The sequence below is a fragment of the Schistocerca nitens genome, chromosome 10, assembly GCF_023898315.1.
Source record: "Schistocerca nitens isolate TAMUIC-IGC-003100 chromosome 10, iqSchNite1.1, whole genome shotgun sequence".
Lineage (NCBI taxonomy): Eukaryota > Metazoa > Arthropoda > Insecta > Orthoptera > Acrididae > Schistocerca > Schistocerca nitens.
Window position 1 is genome coordinate 47,553,036 of NC_064623.1, and position 21,350 is coordinate 47,574,385.

Consider the following 21,350-nt stretch of genomic DNA (forward strand, 5'->3'; position numbering starts at 1 on the left):
TTGAATGTTTTACCGATTTGTGAACATGTCAGACAGTTGCAGCTGTTTTATAAATGATATTTCGACTATCCAGAGAACTGGGAGTGGGATTACTGGTTTTCTTTATATGGTGTTCTCGTGGTGCTAAATCAAAACTTTACGAAGTTGTAAAAGCACTGGATCAGTGTATTTACCTTCGACAGATAATTTTAAGAACAGTGCCTCACATGAAATCGCGAAAAGGCAGCCCTATGTTTCGGAATTTGCCGCCAGAGTTTCGCCGTCGATCTCCCTAGAAACGAGCCGGAGCCGCTGAGGTAGTTCCAGGGTGCTGCCACCTGCGGCGCGCCGATCGCGCGCGTGTGGACAGGGGTTGGATCGGTCGCCATGGCGACGTGTTGACTCCCATCCCGTGGACATCTCGTCCGCCCGCAGCGACCGAGACTGGCGGCGGGCACCATGGCCATGAATTACCGCGCCGGACAGGTCAGTGCAAACCGCTAACCATCTGCGGCTATTACTATTCCAACCATTACTATCCTATGGGACTAGATAACATATACAAATAGGTACACAGTGTGTTTAATAATGATGTTCAACTCTGACAACCAGTCGGCAGCGATTGGTGGCAGTTAGTGCAAGCGTATCAGACCATCTGTGAATGCATGGAAGAGGGAGTTCTCCTCTATATGAATAGATCTACGCCTGCATCATTGCCCTGAAAACCACTGTGATGTAGGGATGGGAAAAACCGATATCGGTGTTTTAGGTCTGAATAACCGCTATTTTACGATACAGTGTTTGGTAATTTCCAAGAATGATTGCCTATCGAAGTGGCAGGATCCAGACGGTACATATCGAACGTGCGATTGTAAATCGATCATGCGACTCTGCTGACGGTGTTATGATCAATTATTTGTGATCGTCATTTTTATCTGTTTTCTGTCGTTCCATAGTTGCTCTAAGTTACATACCTCTGCGAATTAATGGCGAAAACGGGATTGTTCCCGTAGCGTACACATCACATGACGACAACACCGACGACGAGTAAGGTAAGTCATCTCCTTTGTAAATACAAGTATTTTTGTAACGGTCTTCTTTTGTCATTGCTGCAGTGACCACCGTAAACATACTCATAAAGCCCACCGCCTGAGTCGCGTGATCGATTTAGGATCGCACATTCGATTGTATCGTTTGGGCCCCGCCACTTCGATAGGCAATCATTCTTGAAAATTACCCAATGTTTTGCCTTTGTTATAACAGGTGCTTCTTATTTTTTACTGTTAACCGAGTGAAAAAGCGAAATATCAAATAGCGGTAGCAGCAGTGCTAAAATTTTTCGTTTGTAAACAAACCTTTTTTAAAAAAGGAGTAATTTTTATTTGTGACCTTTGCACTGGTTTGAAATATTGCGTTATTTTAGAAAATAGGAAACGCGATCAATGCTGTTTTAATACCAATGACGACAGAAAGGACCAACAAACACACAGCGTAAGAATTGGCAGAGCATTGCTGAGACAATGTCCCTGTTGCCGTGTGTTGTGGTTTGAAGTACGCTCGTATGAACAGTGTCTAAGACTTGCCCCCTCCTGGTCTACACGGTGTTTTCTTACTTTCGTCGCCGGACATTCGTTGCACTGCAGAATGGCACCAATCTTAGTCTGGAAATATTTTTACAAAGTGACATAACAATGAAAAATAGTGCTTCATTTGTTTTAAGAGATTAAGTCTTCTCTGTCATTTCCATGACAGGGATGAAGGTCAGGGTGCGTTACCGTGATGCAAGAGCCATGAGTTGTCTCGCCACGTTTCAGGCCGTTTCCGTCTCACATTTTCTCCCAGGCGCCGCAACACGTCCCAATAGTACCATCGAACAACAGTGTCCCAGTGGTACGAATTCATCATGAACTAATCCTTCAAAGCCAAAGAAAACTATCAGCATGGCTTTGACCTGACCCGACAAGCTTTTTCTGGTATTTGAGATCCTTTCCCGACTAATATGAAGATTGAACCTTCATCTCAAAATCATAACCATAGACCTAGGCCTCATCACCAATTGTGTTACAACATTATTTTTGAACAGAGTTTCAAAAAATTAGAATCATTACGAGAGTAATGGTAATTTTTTGTGGTGTTCAACCACTTATATTCGTGAAAACCAAAGACTGGAGGTCGGACTAAATTTTCTTTTATTTGCTTATTTAATATTTTGATTCTGTGTATCCTAAAACTGAGATAGTCGGAAATTTTCAGTATTTGTTTGATTTCTACGTTCAGTACAGCTAATAATGGTAATGAAAAACCAAAAATCGGTTATTTCAGAAACCGGTTATTTTGAGCAGTTTTAACAGTCAGGTTAAACAGGCGTGAAAGAAACTGATATAACCGAATACCAGTTGTTTCAGAGGTTCAAATGGCTCTGAGCACTATGGGACTTAACATCTATGGTCATAAGTCCCCTAGAACTTAGAACTACTTAAACCTAACTAACCTAAGGACAGCACACAACACCCAGCCATCACGAGGCAGAGAAAATCCCTGACCCCGCCGGGAATCGAACCCGGGAACCCGGGCGTGGGAAGCGAGAACGCTACCGCAAGACCACGAGATGCGGGCTGTTTCAGAGGGTTTCTTACTGTTTCATGCGCGGGAAGAATGCATAAATCGCTCTGCACGCGTTATAACCTAGTCCAGTTTCAGTTAGCTGTCCGCCTGCTTAAGCTGGGTGGTAACGTGCTCGCCTCCCATGCAAGCAGGCCCGGGTTCGATTTCCGCCCGGGTTGGAGACTTTCTCCGCTCGTGGACTGGGTGTTTTGTTGTCCTCATCATCATTCCATTCTCTTCACCGGCACGCAAGTCGCCCAGTGTGGCGTCGAATGAAATAAGACTTACCCTTGGCGGCCGAACTTTCCCGAATGGGTCCTCCCAGCTAACTATTTCATTCTCCCCCCCCCCCCTCCCCCCCCCTAGCTGTCCCTACCGGAGCGATACCAACGGGGCTGTATATACTAGGTTTGGATCTTTAATAGTGGCAACAATTTATTTAGAACTTATACAAAATAGATACGTGTTTCAGAGTTTTACTGAACTTCAAAGTAGTCACCAGCATTGTGTATAATCCGTTGCCAGCGATGTGGAAGTCGTAGGATACTCTTAGCAGTGCCAGTTGAGTTGACAGTTCGAGCGGCGCGGTCTATTGCCCGACGAATTTGTAGCAGTTCTGAAGAGAATGCCGTGAAGTGCTTCCTTCAGTTTAGAAATCGAGTTGAGGGCTTAAGTCAGGGGAGTGCAGTAGGTGGTATAGCAGTTAGCAGCCCCATCAGTCAGACAAATCAGTAACAGCTTTCACTGTACGTGCTCGAGCATTGACCTGCAACATCATGGTCAGGTACAGCAGAAAGTGTCATCACTTCTGTCTCTAAGCTGGTCGTAGGTTGTGTTCCAAAAATGAACAGCATAGAGACAGAAGTGATGACACTTCCCGCAGGACCTGTCCATCATTTTGCAGGACAATGGCCAATCACGTACATTGCAAGCTGTTACTGATTTGTTTGACTGATGGGGCTGCTAACTGCTATACCACGTACTGCACTCCCCTGACTTAAGCCCTCGCAAGTTCAACTCGATTTCTAAACTGAAGGAAGCACTTCATAGCATTCGCTTCAGAACTGCTACAAATTCGTCGGGCGACAGACCGCGCCGCTCGAACTGTCAACACAACTGGCACTGCTAACAAGGGAACCTCCCCATCGCACGCCCCTCAGATTTAGTTATAAGTTGGCACAGTGGATAGGCCTTGAAAAACTGAACACAGATCAATCAAGAAAACAGGAAGAAGTTGTGTGGAACTATGAAAAAATAAGCAAAATATACAAACTGAGTAGTCCATGCAGAATATAGGCAACATCAAGGAGAGCGTAAGCTCAGGATTGCCGTGGTCCCGTGGTTAGCGTGAGCAGCTGCGGAACGAGAGGTCCTTGGTTCAAGCCTTCCCTCGAGTGAAAAGTTTACTTTCTTTATTTTCGCATAGTTATGATCTGTCCGTTCGTTCATTGACGTCTCTGTTCACTGTAATAAGTTTACTGTCTGTGTTTTGCGACCGCACCGCAAAACCGTGCGATTAGTAGACGAAAGGACGTGCCTCTCCAGTGGGAACCGAAAACATTTGATCGCAAGGTCATAGGTCAACCGATTCCTCCACAGGAAAACGGGTCTGATATATTCTATACGCCACTGGTGACGGCATGTGCGTCACATGACAGGGATATGTTGTCGACCCACCTAACTTGTACACTTGGCGAATGGGTAAAAGGATTCTTCTACCTTGCCCGATTTAGGTTTTCTTGTGGATGTGATAATCACTCCAAAAAAAGTGATGAAAACATAAGAGTTTGTCACGTAAACTGAAAATAAAAATTTAAACTTTTCACGCGAGGGAAGTTTTGAACCAAAGACCTCTCGTTCCGCAGCTGCTCACGCTAACCACGGGACCACGGCTCTCCTAAGCTCACGCTCTCTTTGATGTTGCCTATATTGTGCATGGGCTACTCAGTTTGTATATTTTGCTTATTTTTTCATAGTTCCACACAACTTCTTCCTGTTTTCTCGATTGATCTGTGTTTAGTTTTTCAAGGCCTATCCACTGTGCCAACTTATAATTAAATCTGAGGGGGGTGCGATGGGGAGGTTCCCTTGTTAGAGTATCCTACGACTTCCACATCGCTGGCAACGGATTATACACAATGCTGGTGACTACTTTGAAGGTCAGTAAAACTTTGAAATACGTATCTATTTTGCACGATTTGTAAATAAATAGTTGTCACTAAAGATTTTTCAGCAATACCGAAACACTCCCGCGTGAGTTGAACAAACGTGTGAGAATCAGTGTTGCCTAACTCTCTGTATGTTCAGTATCGCATGTTATTCCTATTCGGTAAGAGTATCGTGCACTTGAGCAGTATTCTAGTATGCGTCGCACGAGTGTTTTGTATGCAACCTCCTTGGCAGACATTGCGTTTTCCCGTATCCTACTAATCAAACGATGTCTACAAGCTACCTTATCGACGACAGCATGTGCGATCATTGCATTTTATACTGCTACCAACTTTCACACCAAACTATTTGTTTGGGTTTACTGATTACAGTTCTCACTCATCGACATTGCAGTCATTAAATACTATCTTTTTCCCTTTGTGGGGCACAAAATTTGCAGTTTTTGTAAACTTAAGGCAAGTTATCAGTCTTTGCACTACTTTAAAATCCCAATCTACTGCATAAGTTTTTTTGCAGCTTTTTTTCGAAGGTACTACATCGTAGATAACTTCTCCATGGCTAAAGTCTAGATTAGGGCCATTGGCAGTCACGGTGGTATTTCCGTACTGCTCATTCGTTGGCAACACGTGAGCTTCGGGAAGTCAGTGGGACGATAGTTTTTCGTAACCAATGAGAGGCGAGAAAGCAGCGACGTATTTCTAGCGCGAGTTTTACTCTGGGAGCAAAATGGAAATTAGTATTATTCTCCAGTTTACGAATATGTGGGTTTGTGGGCGCAAATCGAAATTTGTATGCCGAGAACTTGATTTGGCCAAGCAAACTGTGGTTGATTGGAGACAATTTTTTAGAGACGTTTGTATGGAAGTGTGCTTGAGACAGAACGAGAAACGTGATGGCAAAGGTGAGACTGTTGAGATAAATCAGTTTCAGTTCGTCAAAAAGTAGTTTATTTGGGACAGGGAACAAAAAGCATGAGGTTGGGTGTTTGAGGGTATCCAAAGATGAACTTACAAATGTGTTGTACCTAAGTTTTCGAAAGCTGTTCTCTCGAAAATTATTGAAGAGAATATTTTGCCAGGGACAACAGTAATATCCGACTGTTTTGCTACACATTAACGTTTCAAAAGTCCGCACACGGTGGCTGAGTGGTCAGCGCGACAGAATGTCAATCCTAAGGGCCCGGGTTCGATTCCCGGCTGAGTCGAAGATTTTCTCCGCTCAGGGACTGGGTGTTCTCCTAATCATCATCATTTCATCCCCATCGACGCGCAAGTCGCCGAAATGGCGTCAAGTGGAAAGACTTGCACCCGGGGAACCGCGCGACTGCTACGGTCGCAGGTTCGAATCCTGCCTCGGGCATGGATGTGTGTGATGTCCTTAGGTTAGCTAGGTTTAAGTAGTTCTAGGGGACTTATGACCACAGATGTTGAGTCCCATAGTGCTCAGAGCCATTTTTTGAACTTGCACCCGGCGAACGGTCTACCCGAAATGAGGCCCTCGTCACACGCCATTTACATTTAACGTTTCAAAAATGGTTTCAATCACTATACCGTAAATCAAAAATTGATTTTTCAGGAATGTGAAGACAGGTGCCCACACAAACACTGTAGACGGCACATGGACTGCCATTAAACGATCTCTACATGGCACAAGACAGTTCAAGACATTTTTCGACAGATATTGCTTCGAATGTGTGTGTGGAAAAAACAAAATCAAAATAACTCTGACATATTTTTGTTTCGTGCAGGCTGCTGCGTTAGCGTACAATACAACTGAACAAAATTAGTTCCAGTTTCATATTTGCAATCTTTTCATTCCTAATTGTTATTCCTAACACAAGTAGCAATCATATTACTGTTTTTATGGTTGCTACTATTATTTGACAATTTTTAGTGATTTTGTCAGTTATTACGTGGTGGTTGTTATGCCCAGACGCGAAGGCTTGTAATTTGGCAAAGCTAACGAATCTGATGGCTAAAGAAACCCGCCACTGATGACACACTGATCTGTTCCTTAGGCGCCCGCATCTCGTGGTCGTGCGGTAGCGTTCTCGCTTCCCACACCCGGGTTCCCGGGTTCGATTCCCGGCGGGGTCAGGGATTTTCTCTGCCTCGTGATGGCTGGGTGTTGTGTGCTGTCCTTAGGTTAGTTATGTTTAAGTAGTTTTAAGTTCTAGGGGACTGATGACCATAGATGTTAAGTCCCATAGTGCTCAGAGCCATTTGAACCATTTGAATTTGTTCCTTAGGCCGACGTCTACGTGAGGCTAGAGTGTGACAGTTTCACTCAAAAATGAAATTATTATTAATTTCCCTTCAGAAACTTCCTAATGTTTCTGTTTCAGAGCACGTTATCAATTACGACGTTATGCTGACTCTGGGAGCTAGTAATGTAGCTTACTTAGCTTGGTGCAGGTAAACGAGTAGAATTGCATTAATGATGCTTCGCGCTGTTGTTGTTGTTGTCTTCAGTCCAGAGACTGGTTTGATGCAGCTCTCCATGCTACTCTATCCTGTGCAAACTTCTCCATCTCCCAATACGTACTGCAGCCTACATCCTTCTGAATCTGTTTAGTGTATTCATCTCTTTGTCTCCCTCTACGATTTTTACCCTCCACGCTGCCCTCCAATACTAATTTGGTGATCCCATGACGCCTCAGAATATGCCCCACCAACCGATTCCTTGTTCTAGTCAAGTTGTGCCACAAACTCCTCTTCTCCCCAATTCTATTCAATACCTCCTCATTAGTTATGTGTTCTACCCATCTAATCTTCAGCATTCTTCTGTAGCTTCTATTCTCTTCTTGTCCAAACTATTTATCGTCCATCTTTCACTTCCATACAAATACTTTCCAAAAGGACTTCCTGACACTTAAATCTATACTCGATGTTAACAAATTTCTCTTCTTCAGAAACGCTTTCCTTGCCATTGCCAGTCTACATTTTATATCCTCTCTACTTCGACCATCATCAGTTATTTTGCTCCCCAAATAGCAAAACTCCTTTACTACTTTAAGTGTCTCATTTCCTAATCTAATTCCCTCAGCATCACCCGACTTAATTCGACTACATTCCATTATCCTCGTTTTGCTTTTGTTGATGTTCGTCTTATATCCTGCTTTCAAGACACTGTCCATTCCGTTCAACTGCTCTTCCAAGTCCTTTGCTGTCTCTGACATATTTACAATGTCATCGGCGAACCTCAAAGTTTTTATTTCTACTCCATGGATTTTAATACCTACTCCGAATTTTTCTTTTGTTTCCTTTACTGCTTGCTCAATATACAGATTGAATAACATCGGGGAGAGGCTACAACCCTGTCTCACTCCTTTCCCAACCACTGCTTCCCTTTCATGCCCCTCGACTCTTATAACTGCCATCTGGTTTCTGTACAAATTGTAAATAGCCTTTCGCTCCCTGTATTTTACCCCTGCCACCTTCAGAATTTCGAAGAGAGTATTCCAGTTAACGTTGTCAAAAGCTTTCTCTAAGTTTACAAATGCTAGAAACGTAGGTTTGCCTTTTCTTAATCTTTCTTCTAAGATAAGTCGTAGTGTCAGTATTGCCTCACGTGTCCCAACATTTCTACGGAATCCAAACTGATCTTCCCCGAGGTCGGCTTCTACCAGTTTTTCCATTCGTCTGTAAAGAATTCGTGTTAGTATTTCGCAGCCGTGGCTTATTAAATTGATAGTTCGGTAATTTTCACATCTGTCAGCACCTGCTTTCTTTGGGATTGGAATCATCCTTTACACAAGTTTTTCATTGCCTTTCTCCGAACACATTATGAATTATTATGCTGTGTTTAGGTAGTAAGCTAATAGCATACCTTAATTTGCTACCAGTGAAATGACCAGCAACTGCATTATTAACCTTCATTGTATCAAATATTTCACATTGTTGTCGAACTTATCACGAATTACGACGATGTGGTCAGGTTGCGTTCTAATAGCACAGCACAATTTACTGCATGTGAAATTAGCATGAATTATATTAACATTTGGTGTCACAAATATTCATTCTTTTTTTCAGCATATGTTACAAATTACTATATTATGGTTAGTTGTGGTGCTGAAAGCAGAGTTTAAAGCGTTCCAAGCGAAAAGATCAGCACTTACGTTTATAAACTCTATTATCAATAACGTTTCACTGATTACGAGACTTTTCTTATTTCACACCAATGTTTCACTTTTTCTTCCGGATGTATTGTTGCTTCCGACTTTCTAGTACATTCACGTCAGAATGTCGTTCTTTCTTCTAAGAGCGACGTCTGCTAGCTGCTCCGTCATTGGCTGCATAGAAGAAATAGCTGACACTGCCTCTATCGTTTCCATCCTACCTCACGGCAGGCACTGACAACATTCCTGCACGAAACGCCACTGACCCTATTCTAGACTTTCACCTTATTTCCATCTGCAAAAAGGCTTAGGCTACTATTACTTACATCATTTTTTCGTTTTGTGAAGGGAATATTTTACATAGCTGAACATGTAATGGAAGCTGTCAACCTTTATACCACTGAAATGTTACCGAGATCCGACTGAATATTTATGCAGAGTCTTTCAGACAGTAAGAGGCTATTCAAAAAAATTCGGAACTTTGTCCACAAAATTTTTCTACGCTTCCATTTTACTTATTGTGCATGGTCTCCTTCGAAATACTCTCCTCCACAATTGATACACTGCTTCTACTTCCGGAAACAGTCACGATACGCCTCTTTCTGGATCGCACGAAGACGAATCTGCTGATTTTCTTTTACCTGATTTATTACTGCAAATCTTCGTTGTTTCAACGTTGTTTTCACCTTTGGAAAGTCCGCAGAGCCGGGTGTGTTGAGTACGGAGGATGAGCCAACACAGTGATTTCATTCTTCGTGCAATAGTCACACACCAACAGGGATGAATGTGCGGGTGCGTTATCGCAATGCTAGAGCCATGAACTGTCTCTCCACATTTCGGGCCGTTTCGGGTCTCACGTTTTCTCGCAGGCGTCGAACACGTCCCAATATTACCATAGAATAAGTGTCCCTGTGGCACGAATTCATCGTGAACTAATCCTTCAAAGCCAAAGAAAACTATCAGCATGATTTTGACCTGACCCGACAAGCTTTTTTTTGGTATTTGAGATCCTTTCCCGACTCACTGGTTAAGATTGAACCTTGGTCTCAAAATCATAATCATGGACCTAGGTCTCATCACCAGTTGTGATTCTCTTAAGGGACATCTCGTTCTCATTTGTGCGACCCAAAAGCTCTTAACAGATTGCGAGGCTCAGGTTTTTCTGGTCTTGACTAGTGGGACGAACGTGGCGGCAGCAAGATCCGTTCCAAGATGCTATGGCAGGATTTCATGACATGATCCAACTGAAATGTTTGCATTATTCTCCAATCTCTCGGACAGCCTTCGTTAGATTGGCACGCACAATTTCGTTCACGTTCCTAACGCACAATTTCGTTCACGTTCCTAACGCACAATTTCGTTCACGTTCCTAACATGAGCGTCGTTGGTAGTCTCGAAGGACGTCCTGAACGAGGGTCGTCGTTGAGGGAACCACACCGTGGCTCAGGTCGAAAAATCGATTTTCGGCTTTGATCATATTTTATTAAGGTTTTATTTAAGTACTCTAAAATGGATTTTTCTAAAAATTTTTTTTTCGAACATTTAAAGAGCATTTTCCGACCACGTGTGTTTATGTGCCACGCCCACTTTTCTCTCACCCACTGTCAACCCAACGACTGTAAACTGTAAGCCATATGCTTTATTGGCAAAATAGAATGTGTAGGCCATCTTCAAAAACGTTTGGGAACAAGGCTGAGAAATCTGACTGTTGATATGAGAGGAAAGAAATTAGAAGATGGAAAATTGTTGAATGGACGGGGTCGGTTAACTAAAACTGAAATAGAAAACTTGCAGGTATACTATAGGCAGGCAATTATGAGAAATAACGAAAATGGCTCTGAGCACTATGGGACTTAACTTCTGAGGTCATCAGTTCCCTGTAACTTAGAACTACTTAAACCTAACTAACCTAAGGACATCACATACATCCATACCCGAGGCAGGATTCGAACCTGCGATCGTAGCGGTCGCACGGTTCCAGACTGTAGCGCCTAGAACCGCTCGGCCACCATGGACGGCCAATAAAGAAAATCTGGACGCAATGAAGAGAGATGTTTGGGCCATATTCTTCTGTAAGTGCTCTACTGATGATAAGCCATGTCATGGATTGTTTGCATCAGGAGAAAATTCTTGGTGCAAATACAATAGGGCTCAGGCAACTGGAGAATCTTATTCTCACCAGCATTCTCTTCCTGCTGCTGTTATTACAGCAATGAAACCTATTTGCAGAGACTTGCCTCATCCTGACCTCCTAAGCTAAGGAAATGTCTGCATGGTCAGACACAGAACCCAAATGAATGTTTCAACAGCATAATTTGGAACCGCCTTCCTAAAACTTCATTTGTAGGCATGGAAACAATGAAACTAGGAGTTCATGATGCTGTTATTACATTCAGTTGTGGTAATATTGGAAAGTGTTGTGTACTGAAAAAGCTGTGAATTAATCCTGGTGAAAATATGATCACTGGGCTGCAACATTGCGATAAAATGAGGAAAGCCGATGCAGACAGGTTTGCATCTACTATGGCCAAGAAAGCAAGACAAACATCTAGGAAGGTGAAAAAGAATCTGGAAGACCTGCTAGAGGCCAAAGAGGGGCCATCATATGCATCAGGACAGTTTTAATTAACTGTAAGTAACAGAAGTTTTTTCGTTGAAGTCAGTTTCCCGCAAACTAAAATTTTCAGTACACATGCCCCATTATATCATAGATAAATGACTGAAATATTCATAGACTCTGCATAACATAAAAAGCCACCTCTGGTACTACATTCATTAATATTCCCCATTAAGAAGTTAACAAAAAATATTTTCTGCAAAAAAACTTAATATTTTTTATTAATAAATTTAAAAAAGTATTTCTTAAAAACTATAAAATGGATAAAGTAGATTTTAATACAGTTGACTATTAGCATCATGTAACATACAGTAAAGATGCTAAGGTCCTGCATCAAATAGTTTTATCAGAAATGTGTCAAATACTTGCCTAAATTATAATGGGTTAGATAGGCAGGGTGTGGCCCCCGTAACTTCCGTCCGACTATTTTTAAACTGTATGAACCATTCGTAATACCGAGTACGACTTAAGCACTCACCACAGTAGCTTTCCTGCATCATTTGGTGTGTCTCTGTGTGTTTCATGGAAAATTAAATGCAGGCGCTGCCACCTCGAAATTCGCAAACTGTGCCACACGACGCTCTACTCAATACAACACTGAACTAACATGCGCACAACAATGAAACTTTCTGCAGTTACACATTAAACACCCCCCCCCCCCCCTCATTAACCATGGACCTTGCCGTTGGTGGGGAGGATTGCGTGCCTCAGCGATACTGATGGCCGTACCGTAGGTGCAACCACAACGGAGGGGTATCTGTTGAGAGGGTAGACAAACGTGTGGTTCCTGAAGAGGGGCAGCAGCCTTTTCGGTAGTTGCAGGGGCCACAGATAATTGATCTGGCCTTGTAACACTAACCAAAACGGCCTTGCTGTGCTGGTACTGCGAACGGCTGAAAGCAAGGGGAAACTACAGCCTTAATTTTTCCCAAGGGCATGCAGCTTTACTGTATGGTTAAAAGATGATGGCGTCCTCTTGGGTAAAATATTCCGGAGGTAAAATAGTCCCCCATTCGGATCTCCGGGCGGGGATTACTCAAAAGGACGCGTTATCTGGAGAAAGAAAATTGGAGGAAAGTGGAATGTCAGATCCCTTAATCGGGCAGGTAGGTTAGAAAATTTAAAAAGGGAAATGGATAGGTTAAAGTTAGATATAGTGTGAATTGGTGAAGTTCGGTGGCAGGAGGAACAAGACTTTTGGTCAGGGGAATAGAGGGTTATAAATACAAAATCAAATAGGGGTAATGCCGGAGTAGGTTTAATAATGAATAAAAAAATAGGAGTGCGGGTAATCTATTACAAACAGCATAGTGAACGCATTACTGTGGCCAAGATAGACACGGAGCCCACGCCTACGACAGTAGTACAAGTTTATATGCCAACTAGCTCTGCAGATGATGAAGAAATAGATGAAATGTATGACGAGATAAAAGAAATTATTCAGGTAGTGAAGGGAGACGAAAATTTAATAGTCATGGGTGACTGGAATTCGAGAGTAGGAAAAGGGAGAGAAGGAAGAGTAGTAGGTGAATATGGATTGGGGGAAAGAAGTGAAAGAGGAAGCCGTCTGGTAGAATTTTGCACAGAGCATAACTTAATCATAGCTAACACTTGGTTCAAGAATCACGAAAGAAGGTTGTATACATGGAAGAAGCCTGGAAATACTAAAAGGTATCAGATAGATTGTATAATGGTAAGACAGAGATTTAGGAACCAGGTTTTAAATTGTAAAACATTCCCAGGGGCAGATGTGGACTCTGACCACAATCTATTGGTTATGAACTGTAGATTAAAACTGAAGGAACTACGAAAAGGTGGGAATTTAAGGAGATGGCACCTGGATAAACTGAGTAAACCAGAGGTTGTACAGAGTTTCAGGGAGAGTATAAGGGAACAATTGACAAGAATGGGGGAAAGAAATACAGCAGAAGAAGAATGGGTAGCTTTGAGAGATGAAATAGTGAAGGCAGCAGAGGATCAAGTAGATAAAAAGACGAGGGCTAGTAGAAATCCTTGGGTAACAGAAGAGATACTGAATTTAATTGATGAAAGGAGAAAATATAAAAATGCAGTAAATGAAGCAGGCAAAAAGGAATACAAACGTCTCAAAAATGAGATCGACAGGAAGTGCAAAATGGCTAAGCAGGGATGGCTCGAGGACAAATGTAAGGATGTAGAGCCTCATCTCACTAGGGGTAAGATAGATACTGCCTACAGGAAAATTAGAGACCTTTGGAGAAAAAGAGAAGCACTTGCATGAATATCAAGAGCTCAGATGGAAACCCAGTTCTAAGCAAAGAAGGGAAAGCAGAAAGGAGGAAGGAGTATATAGAGGGTCTGTACAAGGGCGATGTACGTGAGGACAATATTATGGAAATGGAACAGGATGTAGATGAAGATGGAATGGGAGATACGATACTGCGTGAAGAGTTTGACAGAGCACTGAAAGACCTGAGTCGAAACAAGGCCCCGGGAGTAGACAACATCCATTAGAACTACTGACAGCCTTGAGAGAGCCAGTCCTGACAAAACTCTACCATCTGGTGACCAAGATGTACGAGACAGGTGAAATACCCTCAGACTTCAAGAAGAATATAATAATTCCAATCCCAAAGAAAGCAGGTGTTGACAGATGTGAAAATTACCGAACTATCAGTTTAATAAGTCTCAGCTGCAAAATAATAACGCGAATTATTTACAAACGAATGGAAAAACTGGTGGAAGCCGACCTTGGGGAATATCAGTTTGGATTACGTAGAAAAGTTGGAACACGTGAGGCAATACTGACCTTACGACTTATCTTAGAAAAAAGATTAAGGAAAGGCAAACCTACTTTTCTAGCATTTGTAGACTTAGAGAAAACTTTTGACAATGTTGACTGGAATACTTTCTTTAAAATTCTGAAGGTGGCAGTGGTAAAATACAGGGCGCGAAAGGCTATTTACAATTTGTACAGAAACCAGATGGCAGTTATAAGAGTCGAGGGGCATGAAAGGGAAGCATTGGTTGGGAAGGGAGTGAGACGGGGTTGTAGCCTCTCGTCTGTATATTGAGCAAGCAGTAAAGGAAACAAAAGAAAAATTCGGAGTAGGTATTAAAATCCATGGAGAAGAAATAGAAGCTTTGAGGTTCGCCGATGACACTGTAATTCTGTCAGAGACAGCAAAGGACTTCGAAGAGCAGTTGAACGGAATGGACAGTGTCTTGAAAGGAGGATATCAGATGAACGTCAACAAAAGCAAAACGAGGATAATAGAATGTAGTCGAATTAAGTCGGGTGATGCTGAGGGAATTAGATTAGGAAATGAGACACTTAAAATAGTAAAGGAGTTTTGCTATTTGGGGAGCAAAATAACTGATGATTGTCAAAGTAGAGAGGATATAAAATGTAGACTGGCAATGGCAAGGAAAGCGTTTCTGAAGAAGAGAAATTTGTTAACTTCGAGTATAGATTTGTCAGGAAGTCGTTTCTGAAAGTATTTGTATGGAGTGTAGCCATGTATGGAAGTGAAACATGGACGATAAATAGTTTGGACAAGAAGAGAATAGAAGCTTTCGAAATGTGGTGCTACAGAAGAATGTTGAAGATTAGATGGGTAGATCACATAACTAAAGAGGAGGTATTGAATGGAATAGGGGAGAAGGGGAGTTTGTGGCACAACTTGACAAGAAGAAGGGACCGGTTGGTAGGACATGTTCTGAGGCATCAAGGGATCACAAATTTAGCATTGGAGGGCAGCATGGGGGGTAAAAATCGTATAGTGAGACCAAGAGATGAATACACTAAGCAGATTCAGAAGGATGTAGGTTGCAGGAAGTACTAGGAGATGAAGCTTGCACAGGATAGAGTAGCATGGAGAGCTGGATCAAACCACTCTCAGGACTGAAGACCACAACAAGAACAACAACAACAACACATTAAATACAGGCGTGTGCAGGGACGCCATCCACATTTCGCTCCAACACACCATTGGGGTATTTTACGAATGTTCCTGAATTTTTGAACAGACCTCGTATTTCAGTACAGATAATTGCATTTGCTGCGAAAAGTCAGAGGTTACTATTAAAATTGTCTGCAAAGACTGATGTACAACATGAACAGCAATGGTCCTGACACCCAAAGTTATTTATAGATCTGCAGGTGCTGCGTTTTCCCTTCCAACAAATCCTCAATCCAGTCACAAATTTCGCTCGGTACCTCGTATGATCGTACATTCATGAAGAAGCGTCGGTGTGGAACTGAGTAAAATGATTTTCTACTAGTCAAGAAACACATATAACTGACTGCCTGTTGCATCTGCACCTATACTTTCCAAACAAGTATGAAGTGCATGGCAGAAGATATTTCCCATTGTAGCTCGTGATTAGGGATTCTTTCTGTTCCATCCGCATGTGGGGAGCGAGTTGAATGACGTCTAATCTTTCACAATCTACCTCTACATCTACATCTAAACTTTGCAAACATTCTCGTGGTGTGTGCGGGAGGGTATATTATGTACCATTGTCACTTCGCCCTTCTTGCCTTCCCAGTCGTGTATGGTTCGCGGGAAGATCGGCTGCTGGTAGGCCTGTATGTGGACTCACATCCCTTTAATTTTATCTTAGTGGTCTTTTCGTGAGATATGCGTAGGAGAAAGCTGTTGTTGGTTGACTTTTCTAGGAACAAACTTCCTTGGAACTTTGATAGTAAACCATACAACGGCGCAGAAAGCACCTCTTGCGGCTTCTTGATTGACCATCTCCTTGACGTCTTCGCGCTTACTAAATGAACATGTAACGAAACGTGCTGCTCTTCTTTGGATCGTTTGTATTTCCTCTAGGAATCCTATCTGGTACGGATTCCAAACTGATAAGGAATATTCAATTACTGAGCGAACGTGGATTTTGTAAGCTAGTTAACTTGCTCATGCTGAGTAATAAGGAGCTTTTCGTAAATAGTCAACGTGAAGGAGGACTACTTCTCAGCCACAATCGCAATTGTAAAACCTTTATTTACAATGACCAGTTTCAGTATGCAGAGTTATCACCATCTTCACAAAAAATTGTTCAAATGGCTATAAGCACTATGGGACTAAACATCTGAGGTCATCAGTCCCCTAGAACTTAGAACAACTTAAAACTAACTAACCTAAGGACATTACACACATCCATGCCCGAGGCAGGATTCGAACCTGCGACCGCAGCAGCCGCGTGGTTCCGGACTGAAGCGCTTAGAACCGCTCGACCACAGCGGCCGGCTATCACCATCTGATCTGTGAATAGTGTACATAAAGGGTAGAACATATTACGGTATGAAACCTAGCGTACATATCTTAAATATAATAGATAGATTGAATTGTGTTGCACATACCTCAGTACAGGCCAGTCAGTACATGTGCCCAAATCGTTACAATGTGAGGTACAAGAAAAATAATTGTATAGTAGTATTTACTGATAACATGCTTTTTGCGATGTTGAAAGATAGAATTTTTGCTGTTTTGTCGAAAACTGATATTCTGAGCCCGTGGCTGTGTCCAAAATATAGGTAGACGCTTACATAGAAGATACTAGCAACGAGCCACATTTTACATTGCTATTTATTTATTTAAATAGCACCATTGCTGGTTCGGAACCGACAGGTTCACCTTCAGGCGGCTAGTTCAGGTTAAGATACATTTTACATTAACTTTAGATTTTTCATCGGCATCACCACCCCAACGGAATTTCATCAGTTGGGAAAACAAAAAGCGAAAACTAATGTGAAATGTATCTTAGCGTGAACTAGCCGTCTGAAGATGAACATGTCGGTCCGAAACCGGTAATTGCGCTATCTAAATAAATAAATAAATAGCATTGTAAAAAGTGGCTGGTTGCTATATCTTCTATGTAAGAGTCAACCTATCCAATACCGCCCCATACCATAATACCCGGTGCAAGACCAGTGTGGCGGTGCATAATGCAGCTGTCCAGCATCCTCTCTCCACGGTGTCTCCACACTCGAATCCGACCATCGTGGTGCTGCAGACAGAAGCGTGCCTCGTCAGTAAAGACAACGTCATTCCATTCTGCCGTCCACATCCGTCTGTCATCACACCATTGGCGACGGAGACGTCTGTGGTTCTGCGTCAATGGTAGACGAAGCAATGGACGTCTTGCGGACAGACCACTCTGCTGTAAACGGCGTCGAATGGTACGCGCAGACACTGGATGATGCGTTACAGACTCAATGTGCTGTGCTACGGTTCGGGATGTCACTGAGCGATCCGTCACTACCATGCGCACAATTAGCCTATCAGCACGTGCAGTGGTGCACCGAGGTGAATGCGATCGACCACGTGGGTCCGTCGTACCCTCCTGCATCCAACGGTCACATATCCGCATTACAGTTGTTTGGTTTCGTCCAACACGACTAGCGATTTCTCTGTATGATAATCCACAATCTCGGTAAGCCACTATCCTTCCTCTGTCGAACTCGGATACTTGATCAAAAGATGTTCGCTGTTGTCTACGAGGCATAACTGATCGTCTTGTGAAACAATCACAAGGTAAACACACGTGCCGAACGTACACTCGTCGAAATCGCCAAGCCTTAAACGGCGCTATGAGGTGGCGCCACAGGCGCGCGTGATGTGCGTCTGCGTTGAAATTGTAATCAGTTGCATATCTCATCGCTGCAAACCCATGGTGTAAATTTCACTTGATTCGGATGCTTCCTTCAGGGTGTTGCATTTACGGTGGCCAGCAGTGTACTTCTGCCGATAAAATTTTCAAGTAATTGTGTTTTAAATAAAAAGTAATTATATTAAGGGGGGGTAGGACTTCAAACGGGCCGACTTGGAGTAGGAGAGGCACCACAGGACATTTTATTTTCTACTGTCTATACTTCTACAAATAAATTCATGATGTCAGCATGACCAGAAAGGATTCAGGATTGACACTCACAGCAGTGGAAGTTCAAAAACGTAACGAAATAATTCTTTTTATTTGTGAAATTTCATCTTTTTTTCACTTACTATTGGCCGAATTTCTTGCTATAGGTTCGCTTTTCTTCATGAGTAAGAGAGATTCTTCTATGAATTTTGCACAGCATACAAACCATACTTACAGGTGCATGAAACTCTAGAATTTATTTAATTTATGAAAAAATGAATGTGCTGTTACATTTTAAACTTAATGTTTAGAAAAAACTCAAGTTTTGTAGTTAATTATCTCAATTTTTACCACGGCTTTTAATAGATTTTGAAAATTGTAGAGTGTCATACACCCGTAAGTATGGTTTGTATGCTGTGCAAAATTCATCGAAGAATCTCTCTTACTTACGAAGAAAAGTGTACCTATAGCAACAAACGCGTCCAATAGTAAGTGAAAAAAATGATGAAATTTCCCAAGTAAAAAAATTTATTTTGTTTCGTTTTTGAACTTCCACTGCTATGAGTGTGAATCCTGAATCCTTTCGTGTCATGCTTACAAAATTTTATGAGCTTATTTATGAAGTGTAGACAGTGGAAATTAAAATGTCCTGTGGCCCCTGTCCTGCTCCAAGTTGGCCCATTTGACGTCCTGCCCCCCCCCCCCCCCAGCCCCTTTTGATATAAATGTTTTACTTAATTTCTGTACCCCCATATTAGCGTGTCCCCATGAGGTCCCAGCTAGATATGGCAACCTTGTTCATGGGCTGCATTTCCTGATGATTCGTGCAATGAATCTCGGTTTTGCGTCTGCATTACGTGTGATTAGTTTTATGTGATCGTAAATCCTTACAACGCATAATCACACATATTTAATGGATTTGAATGCTTCTAGTGACTGTTAGGCAATCTGCTAACCACACAATAATGGGTATTTCCACGTATTTATAAACATACGCAAAATTTGTTTATGTTGAGGGTCAGTCTCAGCACCAAATGTCGATCCTCTGCTGGTCTTGTAAAAATTTGTGGTAAGATCTTGTGGGACCAAACTGCTTAGGTCATCGGTCCCTAAGCTTACACACTACTTAATCTAACTAAAACTAACTTACGCTATGGACAACAAACACACCCATGCCCGAGGGAGGACTCGAACCTCTGCTGGTCTTCCTGCGTTCGACTAGAAATTTCTAGCGTTGCCACTTCTCTGTGTACGAGTACAACAACATTCGCGAAAAGCCTCGTGGAACTTCCGAAGATATCCATTAGGTCATTTTGAAACGTCCCCTTTGAAAAATTTATGAATGATTGTGCTGATAAACCCCTTACGTTACCCTTTGAAAAATTTATGAATGATTGAGCTTATAAACCCCTTACGTTATTTGATTTTCAAACAGCTGAGCAAAACTGAACGTGCACAGCCATTTCTCTCTTTACTTATTCAGATCATCAATAAACTAACACACAATATTTTTAGCACAACACAATCTGACTTTCAATAATCCCTACGAAAGAATGGCCCTGACTAACAATAACCCATACCTTTCATGAATCACTTACCTCACAAAAATCATCGTTACTCTAACTACTGCAATACAGCGAGCGCCACTACTGCCAGCTAAATAAAAGATTCAAAGTACTGAAGGCACTAACTACTGATAGGCATAGTTAGCAAATGAAAGATTTTCATAGAGTACAACCAATGTATTTACCTTAATAGTGTTCAAAAGTCATATATATCAGTTCATGACATCCAGCCTTACAAATTTAATATCTCTAATGGACACACGTCCAGATCATCCGCTCTTAAAACTCCGCCATCTCACTCCCCATATCCACCACTGCTGGCGGCTCACCTCCAAATGCGCAACGCTACGCGCGGTTCACATCTAACTGCCCAATACTACACGGCGAATATTCCAACAATGCCAACCAGCCACAGACTGCACACAGCACAGTCAGTGATTTTCATACAGAGCGCTACGTCGCGTTGCCAACATAAAAAACCTAAACAGCCTACTTACACCTAAACAGCCTACTTACAATTTATATATAATGTGAAAAGTAATGGTTCTGTAACACTTCCTTAGGATACGCCCGAAGTTACTTTTACGTCTGAAGATTTCCCTTAGTTGGGAATGGTATGCTGTGTTCTACTCGCTAGAAACTCTGCTGTCCAATTACAAGGCGGGTCTGATATTCCGTAGCTCGTATTTTGTTCATTAGGCAGCTGTGCGGAACAGTATGGAACGCCGTCCGGAACACACCATCAAGCCGGGCGCTGCTATCTACTGCTTTGTGCGTCTCGTGGACTAACCGAGCGAGTTGGGATTGACACGGTCATTATTTTCGGAATCTCATTTCTTCAAGACGTTGTCACATCTTTCTCGACCCTTCTGGACGCGCTTCAGTCTCCTCCATTCGCTGCTGAGAAGGTCAAACCCCGCTACTTCTCCCGCTGAGTTTTGAATTAGGTGGACGTCACGGGTGGATGTTCGTTTAAGCATTCTTCCCACTTCTCGGCGACATCTTTGAGCTAAAGATCGATCCAAGATAGCTGGCGTGACTGAGAGGCGTATAGTTGGTGGATTCTCGGAAGCGCTATTTCGAACGGAGTTCGTATGGGACTCTGTCTTCTTAAGGATTTGCGGCACGGCAGCTTGTCTTCTGACATCTGGAGAGCAGTATTGCACCGATATGTGATGTTCGACTCTTTTATCATATTTCACCATCATATGCACATCTATCCTGGCTGCGTGCTGACAAGTGCAGAAATTTCCATACCCTCTGTTGTCTCTGCTGCATTATCAACTTACGTTGACCCTCATGTCTCCCCTCTACCTTACCGCTCTTGTCAGAACAACGTGGCAGAAACACCCTCTCCTGTCAGAGAAAAAACTTTTCCATCCCACTTATCGTTCAGCCAGTTTCTCGGAGTCCTTCTTACAAGGGAACCTCCCCAGCGCCTCGAGTGAAA

The 21,350-nt window shown here is 42.5% G+C and overlaps 1 protein-coding gene across 1 annotated transcript in view; it reads left to right on the plus strand.

The window, feature by feature from the left end:
* Positions 1 to 438: 438 nt before the first annotated feature.
* The window catches only part of LOC126209845 (protein Flattop), a 189,503-nt gene continuing 168,591 nt past the window's right edge, over positions 439 to 21,350 (plus strand). The window contains exon 1 of the mRNA XM_049938973.1: positions 439 to 465. Within this exon, the coding sequence (XP_049794930.1) occupies positions 439 to 465 (27 nt within the window). The remainder of the gene's footprint in view (positions 466 to 21,350) is intronic.